Below are 25,460 nucleotides of genomic sequence, written 5' to 3'. Positions count from 1 at the left end.
CGTGAGGGGCCCGCGAGCGCCCCCGGCGACGGCGGCTCTTCCTTTAACCTTTAGGCTCCGCATAGCGTAACGTCTACCTAGAGGCTGGAATAATAAAGCCTCAGTCGCTGAGACGGGAAGGGATGAGGTCATCCCGCCCAGAGGCCCTGCCAGGAGAGGCTCGATGCCTGCAACACGGGTTCCTGGGGCTCCGGCCCCGTCCCGTTCTCAGCGACTTCACTGATGGAGCTCCCCGCACCCTCTGGGCTCCTCGGCAGCGGCGGCAAGAACCAGCTCTTCCCTCCACTCCGCCGCCTCTGAGAGTTTCCTCTCATGCCAGAGGGACTGTCATTTGGCTTCTGCTCCTTCTCCCTGCCCTTCCCTGTCTCCCTTGTCTGGAGAACCGTGTTCCTGCCCATCTCGCTCCCAGCAGGACCTCCTGGCCCAGAACAGCGTGCGGTTCTGACTGCTACACCCCCGCACATCCCCAACCCAGCAGCCCACTCCCCTGGCTCCGAGGGCGCTTCCCCAGGAGGGTCCTCTGAGGGCGGGCTGCCTGTGGTGCTTGAGGGGCCTGCCTCCCCCCACCCCTTCCCAGCTGGGAAGGATCCCAGCCACATCTGCAACCTACACCACAGCCACCTCCTTTGGCTTCCAGAATCCCCCTGCTGCGCCTTCCAGGCCCCTGGCTCTACGTGTGCGTAGCTGGGCAGCACTAGGGTCCTCCTTAGGAATCCAGTGGTTCTCCAGGTCAAGCTCCAAGTGCACTGAAGGCGAGGATCCCCCCTTAGTTTTGGGGGATCAAGGACCCTCAGAGAACCTAAATGAAGCCATAGTCCCTCTTTATAAAATGCACATGCACTCAGACCTCTACAGGTTTGAGGGGTTTAGTGGACTCCCTAAACCTCATCCAAGGTCATGTACTTAAGAACCCTTGTTGAGAGGGAAGGACACTCTAGCCATGGCCCCAGAAGAATGTTTAAGTGTGAAACTTCCAGGAAGAAGATGGGCTGAGACAAAAGACAGTAACTGGGAGAGGGTTTTCATGGTGGTAATTTTCATGTTTCCAACAGAGCAGAATAGCAATGAAAAAAAAAAAACAAACAAAAAAACGACTGAAGGCATCTGGTGCAAACCTCTGAAAATGAGGTTTCTGGCTCCACAACAGCCTTAAGTCCCAAACATACTGAGCTTCATGCAAGAACCAGTTCAGACTGAGATCTATCTGGGGTCCTGAGCGAGCCAAACCAGCACTGGGAATGTCTGAAAGAAGACAGGAGAGGCCTCTGGTAACCAAGGAGAAGCTCTGATTTTCCCAGGGGAGTGCTGGATGGGGTGAGGCAGAAGGGCCTCCCTGGATTTCCAGGAACCTCTCCGGCAGTCTCGGTTCTGTCCATCACAGCTGGACTGCCCACAATTTACCCCTGACCTCAAAGCCGCACCCCACTGATCCTTCCAGCTCTTGCAATTTTCTAGAAGTATCCTTGAAAAACACTGCCAACCTGGGGGAGGGATAAATCAAGAGTGTGGGATGAACATATACACACTACTGTATGGAAAACAGAGAACCAAGAAGGACCTACTGTATAGCACAGGGAACTACACTCGATAGTTTGTAATAACTTATGAAGGAAAAGAATCTGAGAAAAATAGATGTACACGGATGTATAAAAAAATCACTTTGCTGTACACCTGATACTAACACGATGTTGCAAAGACTCTTCAATAAAAATTAATTTTTTTTTGGTCTTTTTGCCATTTCTTGGGTCGCTCCCATGACATATGGAGGTTCCCAGGCTAGGGGTCGAATCGGAGCTGTAGCCGCCGGCCTAAGCCAGAGCCACAGCAATGCAGGATCCCAGCCACATCTGCAACCTACACCACAGCTCACAGCAATGCCGGATCCTTAACCCACTGAGCAAGGCCAGGGATCGAACCCTCAACCTCATGGTTCCTAGTCGGATTCATTAACCACTGTGCCATGACAGGAACTCCATTTAATTAATTTTTGGAAAAAAAAAAATACTGGCCACTTGGACTCTCATTCATAAGATTACATGGCCATTAGACTCCCAACCCCTCTCTTCTACTGGCACATAGATCCCACTGGGATAAGACCACTGGAATTCCATGCTGCTCATCAGCCAGAGGCTGGGGACCCCACATTAGAGAGTTCCTTAAGATCAGTTAACAGTGATGTCAGGTACTTGCTATGGGCCTCCCTACAGGTAAAATTCCACTTCTATTGAAAGGGCTTATTGGGTGTGTAGAGGATCCAAGGTTCCTCAGATATGGTGTAGAGAGACACAGTAAAATGCTGGTGTCAGCCCTACCTCTGAGCTGTCCGGGTGGCCATCTCATTGCCTCCCGCCTCCGGGGATAAGGAAAACCACCAGAGCCAGGTCCCTCCCTGGACGGGCCCCACTGAGTCTTCTCCCAAATTAAGAGGTGGCAGGTGCCGCCCTTCTCCTGCAGCCTGCTCCTTGTTGCTTCTGCAGCCTCAGCCCGCCAGGCCTTGGCTGCAACGCATAGCTGGAGAGCCAGCCCCATTTACCACAAGGAAACTGGCTCTGGCCAAGACCTTGGGCCCAATTCTGCTGTCCCAAGCAGTTTTAAACAAGGTGAGGTGGGATGGCCTGGAGGCATGAGCCAAGCCAAGCAGACCCACTGGGCCCCATCTGGAGTCGGGTCCAGGCCCCAGCAGCTGTGCGGGAGGGTAAGGCTGGGAAATGCCAAGTCAGCCACATTCCAGCCTCTTCCTTGCAAGACCATCAACAAGTAACCGCGCTGGGCAGGAAGGAAGAAGCCACAAGACAAAACGGTCTCCCCTTGCGGGACCACAGAAGGGTCCAGGAGGCTCACGCAGCCCAGCCCATCCCACCTCCGCCCAAAGCTGACTTTCTCCAGGGCAGGGAGGAGAAGGGAGAGGGTTCCCCTGCTCCAGAAGACTCTGCCGGCTAGGATCTCAGAACTCTTCCTTTGGGACTGATTCATGACGATGGGTGCCACAGGAAGGCTGATCTCTGGGGCCGAAAGGGCCAAGAGCGTAATTCAATCACTCAGCAAAGCTTCATTGAGAACAGCTATCATCTAGTGATACCTGCAGGCCGCCCCCTCCCAGGAACTAGCCACAGATGTTTCCATGGATACCCCATTCTACTTTGCCTATTTTTAGATGTGGGCAGCACTGCCTTCCCCTAAATCAGGCTAGAAGGCCAGAAGAAGAAGCAGACGTCCCCCTCTTCCACTCCCTCCATCTAATAAGTCTTCAAACCCTATTGATTTCTTTACTTACGCTTCAGTAAATCACCCATTCCCCCATAGCTGTGGTCCATGCTCCCATCACCTTTCTCCCTGAGGGCTGCAAGGACCTTCCTGCCCCACCCAGCCCCAGTCCCGCCTGGCTTCCAGGGAATGCCCATCTGATCACGTGGCTCCCGGCTACCCTCTCTGGTGTGGGTCACAAGGTTCAGCCGGATCTGGGCTCTGCCCAACTCTCTCCAGTCTCACCTCTGGCCTGTCCACAGCCTGCCTCCCAAGCTCAAACCTTACATCTCATATTCCTTCCACAGACCCTGCCACATTCATACCTCACGCCCCCAGGACCCCTCTGCTGGGATCTGCCCTTTCCTTGTGGTCCATCTAGGTCAGCATATTTCCCCAGTCGTGAGAGAAAAGGGAACTTAATTTTATTTTTATTTTTAATTTTTTACTATGTCATATATCTATCTTCATTATAGTTGATTTACAATGGTCTGTCAATTTCTGCTATACAGCAGAGTGACCCAGTCATGCATATATACACATTCTTCTCATATTATCTTCCATCATGTTCTATCACAAGGGACTGGACACAGTTCCCTGTGCTGTAAAGCAGGACGTCACGGCTTATCCATTCTAAATGTAATAGTTTGCATCTACCAACACCAAACTCCCAGTCCAACCCCTCCCTCCCCCTTCCCCTTGGCAACCACACAATTGGGCTTAAATGTCACCTCCTATGGAAAGACTCTCTCACCTGCCCTGCCTGCCCGAGTCCCTGCAGGACCTGATCTGCCACTCTTACGTGCTGGATTTCTAGTGCACTCCCGCAATTGCATCCCTATTCTCCCAGGAGCTCCTCTAGCCCAGGAACCCTGCCCTCATCCCTCTGTGTCCCCAGGACCCAGCACAGAGTTGGAACCAGGGGTGGGTGGAGATGGAAGAGTTTGATATCTCCAAGCCTGACAGTTGGCAGTTTTGGGGGAAGACCCCCTCTTTTCTGCTCTGTCCAAACATCCTCCCTGTCCCTTCTTCCCACTGTCCCCAAATGGGACTGTTTCCCACTGGCCCCAGCTGATGTCCAGCTTCAGCTGCCAGACCCTGAAGGGATGCAGGAGAGATCCAGTGTGGCTTCCTTGACCTTGTGCCTGCAACCCCAACTCTGCCTGAATTCAGAGCCAAGGCCCAAGCCCGGGAAGCCAGAATTCCCCAATTCTCTTTCCCAGCCCTGCTCCGGCTGCGCTGTCCTGTGCCTCTGCTCTTCCACCATAGAGGAGTGCCTGGCCAGTGTCTGTCCACATGGTGCCCAAGTCCCTTGGTCCCATCCAGGGCATTGTGAGGCCCTGGTGACAAAGAAGCACCACTTGAGAGCTAGACCAAGCCTCATAATTAGTCTTGAAAGAATTGGTGGACCCTCTGATGCTTGCCACGATAAGGAGGGCTTATCAAGACATCCTTCTCTGTATCCTACAGGGATCCATCCATCTATCCACCCATCCTTCTGGCTCTTTATTCATTTAACAGTATTTACTGGAGTTCCTGTTGTGGCGCAGTGGAAACAAATCTGACTAGGAACCATGAAGACACAGGTTTGATCCCTGCCCTTGCTCAGTGGGTTAAGGATCCGGCGTTGCCGGGAGCTGTGGTGTAGGCCGGTGGCTACGGCTCCAATTAGACCCTTAGCTTGGGAACCTTTATATGCTGCAGGTGCAGCCCTCAAAAGACAAAACAAACAAACAAACAAACAAAAACAAAAACAAAAAACAAAACCCACAGTATTTACTGAGCATTTACTGTGTCCCAGGCATTATTCTGAGTTCTAGGGACACAGGAGGGAGAAGGCAGAAAATGCTGCTTCTCTCCTGGAACTTAAATTTCCATTGGGTGGGGTAAGATGGACTATAAATACACAAGCCAATAAAATATCAAAGAGGCATTCCTGTTGTGGCTCAGTAGTAATGAACCAGACGAATATCCATGAGGACTCGGGTTCGATCCCTGGCCTTGCTCAGTGGGTTAAGTATCTGGTGTTGCCGTGAGCTGCGGTGTAGGTTGCAGACGTGGCTCAGATCTGGAGTTGCTGTGGCTGTGGCATAGGCCAGTGGCTATAGCTCCAATTCAACCCTTAGCCTGGGAATTTCTATATGCCATGAGTGCAACCCTGAAAAGACCAAAAAAAAAAAAAAATCCAAAAAAAAAAAATCAGAGAGCAATAAGCACTAGGTTGTGAATTAAGGAATTAAGGAGAAGTGCTAGAGGGTGAGTGGGCTGCTCGTTTAGACCAGATGGTCACTAAGAAGGGAACAGCGGGGCCAGCTATGGGAAGATGGGGGACTCACATTTGAGGCTGCAGGAGCAGCTGGCATGGAGGCCCTGGGGTAGGCAAGAGCGTGGCCCATGTGAGGATCTGAGACGGACTGGCTGGAATGGAATGATGGGAGGGAGAGGAACGTGAAGGCGAGTGGGGCTGCCAGCCCACCCCGTGGGGCCAGCTCCCAGTCAGCGTCGGGGCTTGCTTCTTCTAAATATACTAGGGAGATCTGAGAGGGATTTAAACTCAGGAAAACCAGACACCAGGGCCAGCTCCGTCCCTGTAAACTGCGTCTCCTTCTCCCTGAAGCCCTCCCCCCACCCCGCCCCACTTCCTTGAGTCCTAAACTATTTCTTGATTCATCTTGTCTGTCTTTTGATTGCAAGTCTAGCCTCCAGGTAACACAATTACCAAATGCAGTTCAAGCCTTTCATTCTCATCAGAACCAAACATGGTCAAGTTCATATGAGCTTAAAAGGAAAAACATGTTTAGGAAAGAATATTTTTTATAGAGTTCTCCCAACTCTATATTTTACCTAAAAGAGAGGGGTTTTTAAAAGGGGGGGGGGGGGAAATCCCTTCCCTAAGGACACACTGGGATTAAAAGCATTTGTAAGCTTCTTAGTTTTTATTTTCTGTAAAAACCTCTTGGGCCTGCAATTCAAGGGCAAGGCATCCAACTGAACTCGCCATGGCAGGGGGCTCCCCTGTGCTCTTGGCCCCCACTGGGAGAGGTTTGGTCCTCTCCCTGGCACCTTGGCCTGCCTGGAGCTGAGGCCAGGCCAGGCTCAAGGGCCGGGCTCTCGCAGAAACAAATGGGATGAGGGGTGAAGTCTTATCTCCTTAAAACCAACGTACAAGTACCAGGCCGGCTCCCTGGGCGGTGGGCCAGAGCCGGCAGCCCTGGCCAACTGTGCGTGGGAAGCGCCCAGACCTGGAATTTTTCAGGCCATACCCCCTTCTTGTTTCTTTTTTCCCTCTCTTCTAAAACAAACATAAATAGCTCATACCCATTTTTGCATGAAACAACAGGTATGTTTTCATATTCCGAGCATAAATAACAAAAAGGCACATAATACTGAATATGCCTTTTCATAACCTCCCCTCCCCTCTTCCTGGAGATCTGGACACAGCCTCCTCTATTTTAGACTCCTAGTTGCTGAGCGCCGTGGGCTGCCTCTGGGCAGCTCCCATCTGTCGACCTGTCAGACCCTGTCTCCATCTTCTCAGACTTAGTGCCGTGCTCCTCCTGGGGAGAGGGGGGCCTGGCCCCCGTCCATAGGGTGAGCAGAACAGAGCAGGCCCAGAAACCAGCCTCAGAGCTCACAGGACCACGCGGGTGTGACAGCAAGCTCCCCAGACAAGCAGTTTCCTGGAGTGGCAACCCACGAGGCAGCCACTGCACAGGCGGTGATGCGACATAAAAAGTGCATTTTCGGGACAGCTTCTCCCCTCTGTCCCTCCAGAGGCAGGACCACTGACAGCTGAGCTGGGAGTCCTGGTTCCCCTCCTAGATACATACCCTGTGGTCCTGCTTCATCGCCGCCGAGGCAGTCACACTGGGGCCCTTCCAGGGGTCTGGGGGCCTGGGCCAATCATCCTTCCTTGCTGACAGCTCCCCCTGGGCAGATGTGGAGGTCTAATCCTCCCTCCTTGGGGGGCCATGTAAGCCCAGAGGCAGGCTGCCCATCCCTGCCAAGCACCTGGTACTTCCTCTGCTGCTGCTGGAGCCCAAACTGCCCCCACCCCTGCTGTGCCTCACCCTCCGGCTTCATAATGGGAAGCACATCTCACAGGCCCTTTGGGACGCGGCTCCTGCCTGCCTCCTCTGTGTCATCTATTACCGCTGTCATCTCCTCCAGGCCTTCTCCTCCGTCTCCCGCAGCCCAGCCGCGCCCAACTACAGACGTGCACTTTCCTGGCATCACAATGTTCTTTCCTTTTTCCCGGAACGGCTTTCCTGATTTTACTAGCTATGACCTACCTATTCTTCAAAACTCAGTTTTGCTGTCACCTCCTCCAGGAAGCCTTCTCTGACTCCTCCAGACTGAGTTAGCAAATCTGTTCTGTTACCTGTGAGTTCTAGCACCTACCACACAGTTTGCATCTGTCCACAGCCTAGTATCCCCATGAGGCTGCCTTCTTTGAAGGCAGGGACACCATCACCTACCTAGATGCCTAGGCCCGAGCCCATGCTTGGTGTGCCGTGCACGTTTAATGGGTATGAGCAGCAGGCAGATGAATACACGGGTCCTCCAACTAACTGACCCAATGAGCTCAAATTAGTCAGTGCTGGAGATGCTAGTCACTGGGGACCCGCTAGGCATTTCGGCCTTGAGTCAGGCTGCCTCAGTCAGCCAGCACATCAGCTCCTAAGCTAGGGTGGATTTGGCTCTGGCAGTGTCCAATCCCACTGCCCAGGGTCCCTTGGGATTCTCAGGACTCCAAAATGGCACAAGGCTCCTGCCTTCTCATAAGAAAAGAAAACCGCGGAGTGCCCCAGACCCCCTCCAGGCCTTGCCTATCCCCCTCGTAGGCCTCTCACTCCCTTGTGTCTACTTTTTTTTTTTTTGTCTCTTCTAGGCTTCCCAGGCTAGGGGTCTAATCGGAGCTGTAGCCACCAGCCTACTCCAGAGCCACAGCAACGCAGGATCCAAGCCACATCTGTGAGCTACACTGCAGCTCACGGCAACACCAGATCCTTAACCCACTGAGCAAGGCCAGGGATCAAACCCTCAACCTCATGGTTTCTAGTCGGATTCATTAACCACTGAGCCACGACGGGAACTCCCCCCTCCCCATGCATCCATTTCTGAGACTAGTGCTGGAAGTCCCCAGACACCCCCAGACGTGCCTCTAATCAAGTAACTACAAGCCAGATCAAAGCACCTCCCAAAGACTAGAAAGGGGAGGGAGCAGCAAGATTTCTGGCAGAAGGTGGGATGTGGCCCTAGCTGTGTGGTTTTGGGAAGAGGGTCGACTTCCAGCCTTTGCTCTACCGGACCCTCCTCACTCTCCCAGAGTCCTGCAGCACCTGGAAAGTCAGGGGCCCCACCGTCCCGCTGGGTCTGAGTCCTGCTCACATTCTCACCTCCCACCTCCAGTGGGCGCTGCTGAGTTAATGGCCTGCACCATGTCAGTGGTGAGGGCGTCCAGTAGGCTGGTGATAAATTCCAATTTCTTCCCTTCGGGACAGCCTGAAAGACAAAGTGAGAGCTGAAGGCAGGTGCCAGGTAAATAATCAAGTAAACAGTCTCCTCAACGACTAGCGTTTCCCAAACCTCTCCAAGTCTTTCTTGTCCAGCCACATCCACTTTGAGAATCATCCAGAGCTCAGATGATTCTCAGAAACCTCCAGAGTTCCTCTACCTGCAGCCCACAAAGAGGCATCAGGACAAGTGGATAATAATGCTTTCGATTTTCTTCCATTTCACAAATTTCTGCTAAGTATCCACTCGGGCCCTGGGTGAAATGTCAGGGACATAATACACAGGGTTCTTCTCATGAAGTCCACCGTCTACTGGGGAACTCAAGCTAGTTCTGGTATAGTAGGACCTGGCTACTCTAGAGTCAGCGGCCCAGCGCTGAAGGGGCCCAGGAAGTGGACAGAGCTCCACGGTCAAAGTTGACTCAAGCAGACCTACCAGTTTTCCTGTCCAAGAACCTTCTTTTTATCACGTCTCTCCTCACCCAGCTTGGATTACAATGATCCAACCTCCCTTATAAATACTCTCCAATCCACTGCTTCTCTCTTCCTCACTGCACTATTCCAGCAAGACCCCCAGGCACAGATCATCTTACACATACACCTTCCCCAAGTCTACACCCCTGTAGCTAAATGTTGCTGGTGTAAATACCACCATACAACTGGAGACGGGGCCCTCCTGGCAACTTATGAATGCCAGCTTCAAACGCGTCTCACTGCTGCTACAATCCTCCTCTCTGCACCAACGATTTTATTCTGTCTCTGCAAATCCTCCAAGTCTCTAGTCAAGAAAAGCCACAGATTCCTCCTGCCCTTCTCCTGGCACCTCACTCTTGCCCTTCGGAGCACCAGTCGCCACCATTTACCTGTGCTGGTATTTGGTGTTTTTTGTTTGTTTGTTTGCTTGTTTGTCTTTTTGCCTTTTCTAGGGCTGCACCCACGGCATATGGAGGTTTCCAGGCTAGGGGTCTAATCGGAGCTGTAGCTGTCAAGCTTACGCCAGAGCCCCAGCAATGCGGGATCCGAGCCACATCTGTGACCTACCCCACAGCTCATGACAACACCAGATCCTTAACCCACTGAGCGAAGCCAGGGATCGAACCCACACCCTCATGGTTCCTAGTCAGATTCGTTAACCACTGAGCCAGGACAGGAACTCTGGTATTTATTTATTTGTATACTCTGTCTCCCCCACAAGGGAAGCCTCAGGTCAGCATTGATCACTAGAGGTACCCAGTGCCCAGCACAGAGTGGAATCTCCATTCACGCCTGTGGAAGGGAAGGCTAGATGGAGGTTCCCCTGGTCTCTGAGACGCCGCACTCGTGACAGAGTGATTTCTACAAACCTCCCTGGGAAAGCCCCTGACTTTCAGGAGCCTCTGTTTTCAGTTCTCACTTTGGAGTCCTGATGGGGAGCAGGGGGCCTGGCTCCCAACAGCACGGACCTGCATTTGTGCTGATTAAGACTACAATGCTCCAGAGTCCCCGTCAAGGCACAGCGGTAACAAACCCGACTAGCATCCAAGAGGATGAGGGCTCAATCCCTGGCCTCGCTCAGTGGGTTAAGGGTCCAGCGTGGCCATGAGCTGTGGTGTAGGTCACAGATGTGGCTCAGATCCCGTGTGGCTGTGGCTGGCAGCTGTAGCTTCAATTCAACCCCAAGCCTGGGAGCTTCCATTCACCATAGGTATGGCCCTAAAAAGACAAAAAAAAAAAAAAAAGACCACCATGTTCCAAGCTATGGAGAATGTAATGATCCTACTGTAACTAGTGGGCAGGGAACACTCTCAGAAGAAGAAACCTGGCACAGCAGCCTTTGAGAGGTCCGGGCCCCCTGCCTGTGTGTCATACTGTGGTGACAGTTCTGAGCCGCCAAGGATCATCGCAAAGGCACGGCCACTGCCACAACCCCTCAGGACAGCTCCTCCCTGTGAGCCATCCTCTCTTTGCACCCTGGGAAAAAGGGTCCACAGACCCCAGGACATCGTCCAAGGCACCCTGGGATAGAGAAAGAATTGTAGCATTTTCAAGGATGGGGTTTTCATCCAATGACTACCTTCTAAAGAAAAAGGTAAGAGCCAGGAGGAGAACCAGTGCGCTCAAGAGCACAGGACTACCTAGGGACAAATCCGAGATGGGATGCAGATCCCAGGGCTCCCGCAATGCCACTGCCAGCATTCCTGCTCCATCTTACAGATGGAGCCACAGACCCAGAGGAGGCACTGCTTCTGCATGGCCAGGGGGCGGAGGGACAGGAAGAGGTGAAGGCGCCGGCAAGGGGCAGCATGTCTCCTACCTGGCAGCTCCCTGTCCTTGAAGGGGTCGTCCACCTCTGCACTCTTGGCCCGGGCATCACTCTCACAGCTGGGCATCACGTAGCTGAAAAGAGAGAGGGACGGGGTGGGAGTGAGAAGGGGCTGGGAACAGAGCTGACTTCTGCCCCTACTACCAGCAGTGGTTGCTGTGGTCACTAAGCCCAGAGCTCCCAGCGCTGGCAGCAAAATCTCTCCCACACTGTCCCATGGCTGCAAGGCCATCCCAACATCCGTATTCCCACGGACACATGTCCAGGCCTGTCCTCTCAGTCACTCAGGCAGAGTGGTGTCATTTTATGTCTGCACACAGGACCTGTCTGAGCCATAGAACCGAGTGACTCGGGCAGGGCAATGGCTTTCTTGCCAGTGAACTGAGGTTCAGAGAGGTTACCGACTTTCCCAAGGCCTCCCAGCTAGGAAAGGCCAGAGCTGTGACCAGAATCCAGGACCCGGGTCTTTCTACCGGTACTTCATCTGCCCACGAGCAGAAATGTCGCTCAACTCCCTCCAGGCCAGGACGATAAAGCCGGGAGACGCTAGGTGCCAGCCTAACAGGAAGGAAGCTGGTTCTCCTGCCCCAGGGGGCACCCGAGGGGCAGGACAGGCTCTGGGGGGCTTACCGTGTGGAGGTCCCAGGCAGCGGGCGCCCCGTGTCCACCAGCACACACCAGCAGTAGCCAGTGGACTGGTGGCACTGCACTGGCTTGTAAAGCCCCCCGGGGGCGCACTCAGGGATGACGATGCCCTCACGGGGATTCTGCCGGGCCTCTTCCAGGGCGCTCTGTCTCTCCTGGTCACACGAGTGAACTTTCTCTGCAAGAGAAGACGCAGCCTTCAGTGACTCCCTTCCCTGCCAGGACTTGGCCTGGCCTGAGGACCCAACGGCTGTCTGGTGAATCACTGAGGAGAGCTGTGTTCCCCACACCAGGCCTTGGTGAGGGCCTGGAGGCCCAGCATCTTGCTGCCAGGCTCCACCAGCATCTGCACCTGGTCGGTTCCAGCAGCCGCAAGGCAGCGGGGGACTTCAGGGCTGCTCCTCATCAGAGCCGCGGTTTGCCCGGTGGAGGGGGGGGAACGGAATCTCCTGTTTTCAGACTGGTTTCCACACTGTGCTGACTCCTGGCTCGGAGAGGGGTGGGGAGAGGAAGGGTCTGGCAGCTCTGTGAGCTGACAGCTCACACAGGAATGCCCATGGGCATGGATACTCTCTGAAGCCCAGGCACAGTGGGACAGGGCACGGCCACCAGCCTCAGGCTGAGAGGTGCTCTCACATGTGGCACCCAAGAGAAGCAGAAACAAGGCCCAAGCCCACCCCTTCTTGGCCTCTGACGGGGCCCCGCAAAGCAGGCTGAATGGAGCTGAGCTGATCACATAACACTGCTTCCATCCAGTGCGAGAGACACAGGCCCGCAGAAAAGTGTCTGCGCTCGGAGGCCTCAGAAACCACGTCAGCGTGTCTGAACAGCCAAACCTGGTTTGCCCAGAGTCAAGCCCACGCCGAGCCAGTGCGTGGTGCCCTGTGCCAGGGCCAGGCAGCCCTGGGGCCTCAGACCCACACAGCCTCTGACCAGTCAACCTGCCTGACTACTCTTTCTGGTTTTGTTGACTTTGTGTTTTGTTTTTTCGTTATTAAAAATAAATAGCATCGTCTGGAATCATGAGATCCATCAGTTCTTGACATCGTCCAGACCTGCATCTAGAACGCCACTGTAAAATCTTTTAGGCATGTGTTAGATTTCCGCGAAAACTTCGTTTAAATGTAAACTTCATACCCACGCTGTCGGTTTTTGTCTTGATAAAACCACAGATTTATAATTGTTAATAAATAAATAAATAGTATTGGGTTGCTTTTCTTGTTATAAAGAACAGTTTGAAAAATGCTTCATCCCACCAAAGTCAAACACTACCTGCCCTGGACTTTTGCGTATACACACATGCAAATACATACGCATAAACCTACTTGGGTTTTTGTTGTTTTTGGTATTGGTTTTTGTTCGTTTGTTTGTTTGTTGTGTTTTAGGGCTGCACCTGCAGCACATGGACGTTCTCAGGTTAAGGGTTGAATAAGAGCTGCAGCTGAGGTCTATTGGAGCCGTCACAGCAACGCCAGATGGGAGCCACGTCTGTGACCTACACCACAGCTTGCAGCAACGCCAAATCCTTAACCCACTGAGCAAGGCCAGGGAGCGAAACTGCATCCTCATGGATACCAGTGGGGTTCTTAACCTGCTGAGCCACAACAGGAACTCCAGTTTTATTATTATTATTTTTTTAAATCGAAGGGACCACCTCATAAACCCGTACCATTGCTTTTTTGATCTATGTTATCTATGTATTTATTGACTTTCTTATCACTTTCTTCCTTTCATGAACAGTTTTCCACAACTTTCCTCTTGACGATGACAGGAATCATCTTGGGCACCTCGTGACACTTTCACGGCGTGTTACAAAAATACCGCTCCGAGAGCCAGGAATTTGGTGTCAGCCACACAGAGATGAATCCTGCTCACTGAACAACAGCACAGATGATGCAAATACCAGAAGCTCAGCCCTGAAGGAGCCAAATTCTTTGAAATAATGGCTCTGCTAGTGATACTCATTCCAGCTGGACGGAGTTTTAAGGAGACCGTAGGTGTGCCCAGGTCAGTGCTGCCTTGGAGGGTGGTCGGATGATGGGGAAATGATTCCTCATCTCGCTCTTGGGAAAAATGCTGAACAATTCAGGGTGAGGGGAGATTTCCTGAAGGGTATAAAAAGTATCTGAGGGCCAGGAGACAGCTGTTACAGCATACTGGCTATTGAAATATAATTCTGCATCTGGAAAATGAGGGGGAAAAAAAAGACCTATTGTTTTCGCAATGCAAACACAGCAAAACTAAGCAGGAGCTCCTTGGCTAGAGGAACAGAAGTGTAAACAGTTGACAGACGTTAGACTGGGGATTCTGAACCCAATTATAATGACCGCCAGAACTGCCCCTAGAGGCAGCTTAGGAAAGAGACACAAACGGATAGGTGTGGGGGGCAGGGGCAGGGAGCTTGGGGACACCTGGTCTGGGAGAGCCAGCTTTCTGAGTTCGGCCCCTGGCTGGGATGGAGGCTGGCAGCTTCCATTACACAAGATGACACGAGAGTGTTTCAATAGCTCTCCCAACCCCAAGCTGGTAACCTTATTTTCCTACCTCGTATTTCATGCCACAAAAAAGGCGACAGAAGAGCAAAACCCAAGGAAAACAGCTTTTTTACTGGCAGCACGCTCGTGTAACAACCTCTGACAGAGGCTTTAAATTAAGATCCTCCAGGCCAACATTCTAAAGCCATAAATCAGAAGGAAAGCGAGATTCGAAGAGAGCAAGGAGGAAGCTCTCCTGGGGACTGAGCAGACAATGGACCTAACTCCTGACTCCACACCGTCAGGGAACCCTGAAACTGCGGCGGCGACGTGGAGAGGAGCCATGCGAGGAGAGGTGGGAACTCGCGGTTTGGGGGCTGTTGACAGATTTCTGGAAGGCCCTGAAGGCTGTTCTGAAATGTCTGTAGCCGGCTTCCATAGAGGCTGCATGAAGTTCCATGGAGAATACAAGCCATGCAAAGGAGGACGCCCACTAATTTGGAAAAATGGGGGCCAGCAGGGAATTCGAGAAGAAGCTAAATGCAGAGTTTATGACTTTTTTAATGTGCCTGCTTGCTTCTGCATGACAACCCCTCGAGTCCAGGCGCCCCCTTAAGAACAAGACAGAAAAGGTGTCTAATAATAGCACTAAGCGTCTGTGAAGAAAACACAGAGCATCCATCTTCCAACAGAGCGAAAATCCTCTGTAGACTAACAGCAGTCCAAGCGAATAGGCATTGAGGAGCACGTGCCAGGCGAGAGGGCAAGGGCTTTGCTTGCCTGCTCTCTGTGTGTAGTGGGAACCACCGCTGTACCCATTTTGCAGACAAGGAAGCTGAGCCCTGGAGGGATTCATGAATTTTCCCAATTCTCTCAGCTGGGAGAGAGGAGGCCTGGGGCTCCAGGCAAGGGTTTCCCACAGTCACGCCTGTCTGCCTGAACTCTAGACAGAGGTTATTGCCTCTAATCATTTGCTCTTGGGAGAAAAAAAAAATGCATTTATCTTTATGGTGTGAAGATTTTCCAGGCCAGTCACTTCGTCGTCTGCCGCAAATCTGCTGCATTCAAAAGCAAATGTGTAAAAACACATTCTGGCCCATTTGACACAGCCCTGCTTCATCTGAAGCAATGGTGAGAGCACACTACAAACCTTCTAACCACTTGTTTTTCCCTGTTTGCCTCAGAACTGGAACACCACACGCCAAATTTTTAACTCACCCACCATTTACAGACAGTAGCATGCATAGTAATAGGTAACAGCTATCTGAGTGTCTCAGGTATGCCCAGCTCGGCATCAGGCACTTGTGTGCGCTCACTTCAAACTCATCACAAGCCTCTATGACAGTTGTTATTCTTATCCTCACTGAGCAGACTGGCTGTGGGATTTCCTCAAGGTCACACAGCTAAGAAGTGGCAGAGCCTGGATTCCAGCCCAGGCAGTCTGCGCCTGGGCTGTGGTCCTTGCCTCTTTTCTCTATCTGCTCTCACTGCCAAATGCTAATCTGATTTTTACTCTAACCCATATTTTTCTTTTACTCTTTGTGGTAGATGATTACAAAAGGGTACCAGTAAATTGCCCCTGCCTGTGCTGGTGCCACTGAGGAGACCTCCCCACGTTGACTCTGATTGGCTGTGAAGAGACAGAGGTGACAGGGTAGGGCTCCCAGACCCGGGCCTTAAGAGGCCTTGCAGCTTCCACATTCCCTTTTTTGGAAGCCACCCTGAGACTGGCATGTAAGGAAGCCAGTCCAGCCTCCGGGAGGAATAAAGGCCACATGGAAGAAAACCAGAGCAGCTCAGGCCATAGCCAGCCCTTACTGCTGGGTGTGTGCGACAGGTCAGGTTGGACGCGCCAGCCCAGCTGACCTTCCAGCTGGATGAATCCAGGAGTGAGTTCAGGTAGAATCAGTCAAGGAACCACCCACAGACCAATCCACAGACACATTAGAAGGAGTAAGTTATGTCTGCTGCATGCCGTTACATTTTTGCATGGTTCGTTACCCAGCCATAGATAACTGAAACACTTAGACGTACTCAATTCTCTATCAACTTACCCCATAAATATTTTTGTAGCCCTCTCAGATCCTTTAGCCAATCAATCAATCCCTTCAGTGCTTCTCCAGAGGTCATGGAAATATTAATTGATAGGAGTTCCTGTTGTGGCTCAGCAGGTTAAGGACTCGACGGTGTGTCTATGAGGATGCAGTCTCGCTGGTCTCGCTCAGTGGGTTAAGGATCCGGTGTTGCCATAAGCTGCAGGTGTAGGTCACAGACGTGATTCGGATCTGGTGTTGCCGTAGCTGCTGCAGCTCCAATTTGACCCCTGGCCCGGGAACTTCCACATGTCCAGGTGTGGCCATAAAAAGAAAAAAAAATTTTAAAATAATAATAATTGATACACAAGCTCATTCTACAGCTGAGGACCCAAAAGCCAGTCCCTTCGTTAGGGCCACTGTCGCCCTCTGCCCTTCTCGGTCACCTTCCAAATAAATCTTAAAATTCACAACTATCAGTTTTTCCAGATAAGGAGAAGTTGCCTTTCAGAATGCAAGCTGGGGGATCTGTTTCGAGGGTTTCTTCACGACCCCTGGGTCGGAGAGGAAGCTCCTCAGCAGTGCACACGGTACTGCTCGACCACATCCAATCTCTGCTCAAGAAAGTTCAAGGAAAGAGGACAAGATGAGAAGGCCCGGCCCGATAACTATGAGAACGGGCCAGGCCCCTCTGTAAACACTCGGAAGAAGTGTTTACAGCGGGGAGAGAGGGAACAATCGAGGCCGTCTGGGGGGACCCGGGAACACATAACCACATGCTCTGACACACTCACGCATACGCACCCCCTCTAATCCCCTCCTGAGATGCTGCAGAGAATGAGAGAGGGCCGGTTCCCTCCCCAGCCGGCAGTGGGTGGTTTAAGTTTCACTCACACACCTCTGACTGCCGAAGAGAAGGAGCATAGAGAAATGTGGCCTGTGGAAGGAACGAGATCGTGGTCCAGCCCTCGCTACCAGGAAGCACCCGGCCCTCTCTCCCACAGATCACGCAGCGGCAGAGCCGAGCAGCACCGCAGTGGCGTGGGTGGGGGCCGGAGGGAGCCAGGGGACAGAAAGACCAGGCTGAACCAGACAACCCAAAGCCTGTCTGCAGGCCCAGGACACGGGTTCTTAGGTGTCCCGCCAGGACAGGAGGAGCGTGGAGAACAGCCCTGTCTGCTACGGCCAGATCCTGCCTCCGAGCCTCCCCGGGCCCCATGGCAATTAGGAGTGAAGGACAGCATGGACAGTCTCAGTCCTCAGCTCATCCATGATGTTGATTTTAGCCCAAGTTGATCCTTTCGCCCTGGGGACCCTTCCTCCTTTATCACCTTTTCTTTTTTCTTCTTTACTTAAAAAAAAAAAAAAATTGCCCAGGAAACAGAAACACCAGAAGATTCAAGTTTCAGGTCCTTGGGCTGATCTTTCCGGCTGCTGCCTTTCAGAGGAGAAAATGCTGAAGGAAGTTGCAGAAAAACTGGGGTGCTGGGTAACTTGGCACCCAGGGAACAGGTATTGGTGAGCCAGTCACATCTTGAATTCTTCGGAGAAAGAGCAAGGGAACCTTATGGTGATGGAGGCCAAGGAGACAGGAGGAGAGAGAAGACGGCAGTCAGACCAGGTAGCAGTAACAGTCAGGGTTCTCCAGAGAAACGGAACCAATAGAAAAAATATATATATAATACATTACATATTATATATATACACACACACAGACACACACATACATGGGGAGAGAGAGATTTATTTTAAGGAATTGGCTCCAGGCCAGCAAGTTGGAAATTCAAGTAAGAGTAATGGTGCAGTCCTGAATCTGAAATCAATAGGTCAGGCCAGCAGGTTGGAAACTATGTAACAGTCTGGAGACAGAATTCTTCTTCTTTAAGAAATCTAAGGTTTTGGGGAGTTTCCACTGTGGCTCAGCAGTAACAAACCTGACTAGTATCCACGAGGATGTGGCTTTGATCCCTGGCCTCGCTCAGGGGGCTAAGGATCGGGCATTGCTGTGAGCTGTGGTGAAGGTCGCAGATGTGGCTGAGTTCCTGTGTTGCTGTGGCTGTGGTAGAGGCTGGCAGCTGTAGCTCTGATTCAACCCCTAGCCTGGGAACTTCCATATGCTGCAGGTGTGGCCCTAAACACACACACACACACACACACACACACACACGGAAGGAAGGAAGGAAGGAAGGAATCTCGGGTTTTGCTCTTAAGGTCTTCAGCTGATTGAATGAGGCCCACCCTCACCATGGAGGGGCATCTGCTTTTCTTAAAGTCAATTGATTATAAACGTCTATCACACCTAAAATAATATCTTCACAGAAAGATCTAGACTAGTGTTTGACCAAATTGGGTACTGGAGCCTAGCCAAGTTGGCCCCTAAAATTAACCATCACAAGGTCCCTACGACAAATGACACCAAGAAAAAAGTCTGAATCTTATAGAAAACCACACACAGAAAAACTAAGAGTCATGGCTCATAGAAAAGTCAGGGGGGTCAGGGGGATGCTTTGATGAATGATGCAATCGTCCCAGAATCTCCTCCGAGTGGAGGCTCAGTAGGCAATTAAGGGCAGCTTCTATGGCAGAGCACTGCTTATATGGCAAAAAAAGGCATGGGATGCAGACATGGCTGGAGTCTCAGATGTAACATCGGACTCTGGGTAACGCATGAGATTAGGGCCCGTGGAGAGGATGCAGAGGGGGTCAGGGGCCTTCCTGGACCCAGGCTCTCACACGGGCTGGTACTGGGTGGGGGCTGGCACCATGGCAGGCTCTAAGACATGGCAAGAAGAAAGAACTAGCCACACAATCTTAACCTACCTTCATTCCAGCCCTCCTTCGTCCCCAGAGCTTTCCCTGTGGGCCCCACTGAGAGCAAAGTGTCCCTCTGCTGAGTCTGAGCATTTGTTCCCATCATGGACCCCTCACCCTTGGCACCAGAACTTAACAAGATGCCAAGCTGCTGAGGGCAAGGACTCTGTTGCATCCTTCCCGATCCTTCCCCACACCCATCCCTGGCCCCCCGTGCCTCAGTCACAGGAGAACCTTTGAGGGTAAAGGATCCACAGGGTATTTTACCCAAGAATCCCTCTATTGCTTGAGTCCCTGCTGTGCCAACCCCCGCCACAGAATTCTCTTCTAGCCTGACACTTCGGAAATGGGACCACCCACTGCTGAGTCAATGCCAAGGTTGGGGTGGGGAGGGAATGAGACCACAGAGGCTGAAAAGAGAAAATCTGTTCCTTTGACTCATCCTGGGAAATGCCACACTCAACCTTCAGACCATCAAGCACTAGATTTTCCTAGGGGAAAAATCAATAAAAGGTTACCCGCCTGAAAAACAAGAGGAGCTTATCTACGTTTCACTGCGAAAGGAATCATCCCACCGGGCCAAGAATATTAAAGAAAACACTAGCGTTGTGTCGCCTACAGTTACCCTGAAACCCCTGCAAATACCTCACACTCACCTAGCCTCTTATCAAAAATGAATGAAATGCTGAAGGATAACCCACAATGACAAGCTGTGTGTTAAAAAGCACCCTTACCTGAATCACAACATGAAATTTCAGAGGCGTAAGAAATCGCGTGGCTCCTGCCTCAGGAGTCTCTGGGTTGGCGTGAGCGGCATGTGCTGCCAGGACAGCTGCAGAGAATCTGGACGAGGACCGGATGGCAGGAATGAAAGGAGGGAGCAGAGGGACCGGGTTTGAAGGCTCTGGCTTCTGTGATTTTGAAGGGATGGGATATGCTGCAGAAAGCATGACCTTGGGGAGCGATGTTCAGGACATCTTTTTTTTTTTTTTTGCTTTTTTTTTTGCTTTTTAGGGCCACTCCAATGGCATATGAAAGTTCCCAGGCTAGGGGTCAAATCAGAGCTGTAGTCGCTGGCCTACGCCACAGCCACAGCCACGCCAGATCCAAGCTGCGTCTGTGACCTACACCACAGCTCACGGCAATGCCAGATCCTTAACCCACTGAGTGAGGCCAGGGATTGAATCTGTGTCCTCATGGATACTAGTTGGGTTCGTTAACCACTGAGCCATGAAGGGAACTCCCCAGGACATCCTTGAGCATCTCTGTTCATTTGGCCACACGGGGTTCAGCACCCATCCCCCAGAGGACCACTTTTCTGCCTTTCCATCACGCCCGGCACTCAAGATGTCACTTGGCCATCGCCAATCCCTACGTCTCAGAGTCATCCCGGGATGCCTTGAAGAAGAGGAGAACCTACAGAACCATCGCTCAGGGCTTCCTTTGCAACAGAGGGCAGACCAGAGGCTAAGAAAAGGGAAGGCCCTGCCAAGGCAGTGAAGAAGCAGACTCCCTGACAAACGGAACAAAGTCAACCCTTAAAACTGTGCTCAGGTGTGTATCGTGCAGGGGTGGAGATGGAGGGGGTAGAAACAGAATATGCACAGATTTAAAATGAACACCTTTTCCACTGGAATGAGTTTCTCCATCTAATTTAATCTGAAGGCCCCCCCCCCCTTTTGCTCTGCTGTAGAGTAGGCAGCCAAATGACGTGAGAAAGATAATACCATCACCCAATCGTAACCTACGAAGGAACCGTGGAGCACTTCTCTGGAGGCGAAAACCTTTACGAAGAGAAAAGACACTGTTCAGCTCCGGTCCAGAAGGAAGAATGAGGATTGCACACGATGCTCGGGGGATGGCTTCTCCCAAACACCAGAGGGTACTGGGGCAGTCACAGCGAAGACATTCGGGGTGGGGTGGGGACACCTGGGCTTCCTCGCCTAGCACTCCTGCTCCTGCACACTCCAGCCCAGGCTGGCATGTGGAGGACTCTGTCACTGCTCACAGAAGTCAACAATGATGGGCATGGAGGCAGGATAGCAGCATGGTGGTCAAGGGCTTGGGGTCAGGTGGATCACTTGGTAGCTCTGTGACCTGGGGATGGTTGACTTTGGCTCCCGAAGTCCCGGGCTCCTTACCTGTAAAGGTAGGGTAACCATAGCACAGGCCTCCTAGGGTCGTCATGAGAATATGTAAAGCATTGAATCTGGCGCCATACTTAGTTGACAAAGGGTAGATTATTAGCTGGTCTAGGGTGGCAGTGTCCTCACAAGTGTGGAGTACACCAGGCCTTCCTGACCCACGCCTGTGAATGACCAGTTCCCAAGGGGCCAGCAGGGGCTGACCAAGGGCAAGGGAAGTGGGAGCCGCCTGCCCAGGTGCAGGCCATGAGGGGCACACTCTGAGTAGTTTACCTAACAAAACAGTAAAAAACTAAGAATCAGTCTACTCTCTCCGATCACCATGCCAGTGACTCAAAACCACGTCCGTGCTAGGACATTCCTCTTCTCTGGGGTGGACCACACCACTGCCTGATGGTCAGCTCCCTTCTCGGATGCTCCTCCTGTTTCTTTTCTTGGCCCCCTTAACACCAAGTAGAGGCCTTGGCACATGACTGCTGTGATGGGCCTGTGGCCTGGACAACGCCCTTACTGGTCTGGGCGCCCTCTCCCCATTTATCTATCTATCTATCTATCTATCTATCTATCTATCTATCTATCTATCTATCTATCTATCTATCTACCTATCTATCTATCTATCTATTTTTTCTTTTTACGGCTGCATCTGAGGCATATGAAGTTCCCAGGCTAGGGGTCGAATTGGAGCTGTAGCTGCGGACCTATGCCAGCCACAGCAATGCTGGATCCAAACCACATCTGTGACCTAGGCCGAAGCTTATGGCAACGCTAGATCCTTAACCCACTCACAGAGACTAGTCGGGTTCCTAACCTGCTGAGCCAAAATGGGAGCTGCTCTTTCCGCATTTAAAATGAGGCGGTGGTACAAGTGGACACTGTTCCCACGGCCACGGTCTTACAACTCGACCAGAGCTTCCCCACGTCTCGGGGCCCTGATCCAGCTCGGCCTCCCCAGCTCTAGGGGAGCCCGAGCACCAGGAAGCGCCTAAGTGAGGGGCAGGGCTGCGGGGGGGCCTTCACAGTCTCGCTTGTACCTCGCCCGGCTTCATGGCTGTGCTGTGTCCAACCTGCTTGGGGCTCAGAGCCACCCCCTTCCAGAGCAAAACACACTGCTCCCGCCCCATGGCCCTGGTACAACCACTCACAGGGCTGTTGGCAGCAGGCTCTGTAAATAGGGCATGGTGCTGGGATGAAGCGTTGGTGGGTGAGGGGGTGTACGGGGGAAATTACCAACCAACCAGCCTGCCTGAATAATTTCTCACTAGGGCACCTAAAATGGCCATGCACAGGTCCCTGTTGTCTGCCGCGATGACCTCCGCCGTCCCACACAGACAGAAACTGAGAAGCGGAGGAAAAGAAACTTTAGAGAAGATATTTCCTCCAGGATGGATTGTCCCCATATAGCATATAGGCACTTTTTAAAAACTTTTCCCCCAGAGCATCACTGACTCACATCCACTCAGATTTTAGAAAAGGCACACTCTCTACTGACTCATGACATTAAGTGAGCTCATATGACTCTCCCACCAAAAAGAGGATGAAAAGTTTCACTGTGGTTTTGCAGGGACAAGTACTGAGAAGTGGCAAGCTATTTTCTTTCTAGTTTTTCTCAGCAACTTCGTTGACCTCGGCCTGACCAAGTTCTGTCCTGTAAGGACAAGAGCTAGCAAATAGAAATTCGAGTGAGGAGTTCCCACCGTGGCACAGTGGGTTAAGAATCTGACTGCAGGGAGTTCCAATTGTGGCTCAGTGGGTTAAGAACCCGACTAGTCCCCATGAGGATGTGTGTTCGATCCCTGGCCTCACTCAGTGGGTTAAGGATCTGGTGTTGCCACAAGCTGCAGTGTAAGTCACAGATGTGGCTCAGATCCGGTGTGGCTGTGGCTGTGGCTGTGACGGCAGAGACCTGGAGCTGCAGCTCTGATTGGCCACAGGTGTGGTCTTAAAAAAAAAAAAAAAAAGAATCTGACTGCAGTGCCTCCGCTCACTGTGGAGGTGCAGGTTTGATCCCCAGTCCAGTGCAGTGGGTTAAAGGATCTGGCGTTGCTGCGGTTGTAGCGTAGGGTCACAGCTGTGGCTCAGGATTCAGTCCCTGGCCTGGGGACTTCCACATGCCTCAGGTGCGCCCATAAAATTAAAAAATAAAATTTCAGGCAAGAAGGAAAGACAGGGGTCACAGGCCAAGGGGGAGATGAAAGAGAGATTTTTTTCATTTGTTAAAGTATCATAACTTCACTCTTCATCCCCCCCCAACACTAATGTTGCACGTGTAAATGGGTTAATAAGCTATATACCTTGCCCACTTACAGAGCCCATTTCACACACAAAAAAAGCAAAACAAAACAAAACAAAAACACAGAATGAGGACCCTCCGACCAAGGCAGAGGCAGCAGTTGGCTTCAACTATATCAGAAGAAACTAATTACCATAGCTCAGCAGGGCCTCTCAATTCCGTGTTTTGCAGCAGCAGAGGCCAAAAGGAGAACCCTGGCATGGGGTGGTTTTGCGATCAACACCAAGAGGCGCACAGACTCACCTATGGAGATAAAATCTTTGCTGGTGGAGCAAGTTCCAGACCCCGCCCCCATCACTGCGCCTCCGGGTTCCCAGGGGTGAAGGAACAACGTTACTGGGAAAGCTAATTTTAAAACAAGGCTAAAACGGACGGCGGGGCTAGGCTCTCTCGGGCCTCCAAATGTATTTCGGCGCCTCCTGGCAAAGGGCGAACTTGAGAAAGGCCTCTGTTGCCAGGGAGAAAGCCAGAGGGATGGCCATCCCTGCCCATCCCCGGCTCACCTCTGCTGACCACAATGGACCAAGACACCTGCCTAAGAGAGATGGGCAGACATCCAGAAGGCCGGTGATAGAAATAAACACCAAGGATTTGTTTTTATCTAGGTATTTTAAATGCACACAAGCCCAGCCCCATCCGCGGCTGCTAACGTTAGTGGATTACTCATTCTTCCTTCCAATCGCGTCATGTGAGAGGTTCCAGGTGGCTGTGGGGTATTTGCTTACAACGGCTACCGCTGGTTTCCCCAGAACTGTTTATTTTTCCAGGTCTCAGGTCATTACATCACCCCGCGGTTTCTGGGCAGACCAAGAGCGCTGGTTTGCGGGGTAGGGGATGCAGCCAGGAGCGTTGTTGCCTCCGGGACCCCGAACCCCAGTCTTAGCAGCCGCTGTCCTGGCAGGAGCTTCCAGGTGAGGGAGGAGCACCCCAAACCGGACCAGCGAGCCCAACAAAGGCCTAGAAGAGCCCTGCTTCCGACGCAAGCAGGTCGGGACAGGATGCTGTCAACAGCTGACTTGTGACGTGGATGGTGAGTGGGCCAAACGCCCTCACATACCAGGGGGACAAGGGTCACTGTCACGACAGAGCTTATGAGAAACGTGTTTCCGCCTTGTGTCCCCACTGACGGCTTGTCCCCAGGGAGCTGCCTTCATGGATGTCTGCCAGGCCAGGAGGCAAGGAGGGAAAGGCATGGTCCTTTCAGATGGAGTTCACAGGGCCAAGTTCTAGGGCCTTCTGGAAGTCCCAGGTCAGATCATGAAAGAAGTTAATCAGAAAAGATGGTGATAAAGGAAAGAAAGAAATGGGGGAGGGGGGAACCTCAGGAATGACCCCATGAGAAGCCACAGGAGGGAACCAGGGGCGGAGAGAAAGGGCCTTCGCACACGCCTTGCGGGCACTGTTTGCACCAAGAAAAGAATGAAGGCTCGCAACCACCCTTCCTGAGAGATGGTATTCTCCCAGAGGAGAAAGCACAGAATTTTGTGAAACAGAAAAAGAGAGAGAGAGAGAGAGAGAAAAAAGACTTATAAATCACAGCTGTAGGAAAGTATCCGCCCATAGTCAAAGCAGAAGCAGTAAAATGTGGGTAAAGAATGAGAAGGAGCCTCGTTTTTGTCACTTCCTTAATCTCCTTCTTCTTTAAGAGGTAGATGATACCCACTTTTAAAAATTCTAGTTATATTAAGAAATGCCTTGGTCACTAGCCCCTGATACCAAAAACCCAGCAGGAGTTCCTGTTTGCTTGTAAAGGCAGAAGGGAGTCTCCGGCCTACAGTCCTATAGAAGACGCTCGCTCCTCCGTTCTAGAGTGTTCACCACCAGGTGCATTGTCTTCCTGGGCTCAAGAAGAACTGGTGAAACAGAGGCAGGAATCAAACAAAAGTTCAACGGGCAACCCTGCAGCCACTGACCCTGCCACGTACACAGAAGGTGACACTGACCACAATGAACATGTGACAAAGCCTTAAAAACAAGGACCAAACCCTCCAGGAGGAGAGAA

At 51.9% G+C, this 25,460-nt stretch overlaps 1 protein-coding gene across 4 annotated transcripts in view; it reads right to left on the bottom strand.

The window, feature by feature from the left end:
* The window catches only part of SMOC1 (SPARC related modular calcium binding 1), a 145,815-nt gene that overhangs the window by 8,525 nt on the left and 111,830 nt on the right, over window positions 1–25,460 (bottom strand). For all 4 annotated transcript variants that reach the window (XM_047795013.1, XM_047795011.1, XM_047795012.1 and 1 more), the window contains exons 8-10: window positions 11,692–11,884; window positions 11,053–11,135; window positions 8,643–8,748 (exon numbers count right to left, since the gene is read on the bottom strand). In XM_047795013.1, coding sequence (XP_047650969.1) covers window positions 8,643–8,748; window positions 11,053–11,135; window positions 11,692–11,884 — 382 coding nt within the window. The remainder of the gene's footprint in view (window positions 1–8,642; window positions 8,749–11,052; window positions 11,136–11,691; window positions 11,885–25,460) is intronic.

This window comes from Phacochoerus africanus, chromosome 9 (assembly GCF_016906955.1).
Source record: "Phacochoerus africanus isolate WHEZ1 chromosome 9, ROS_Pafr_v1, whole genome shotgun sequence".
In the NCBI taxonomy this organism is placed as follows: Eukaryota; Metazoa; Chordata; class Mammalia; order Artiodactyla; family Suidae; genus Phacochoerus; species Phacochoerus africanus.
Note: the sequence above shows the minus strand (reverse complement) of the source record. Positions and strands in the feature narration are given on the sequence as shown.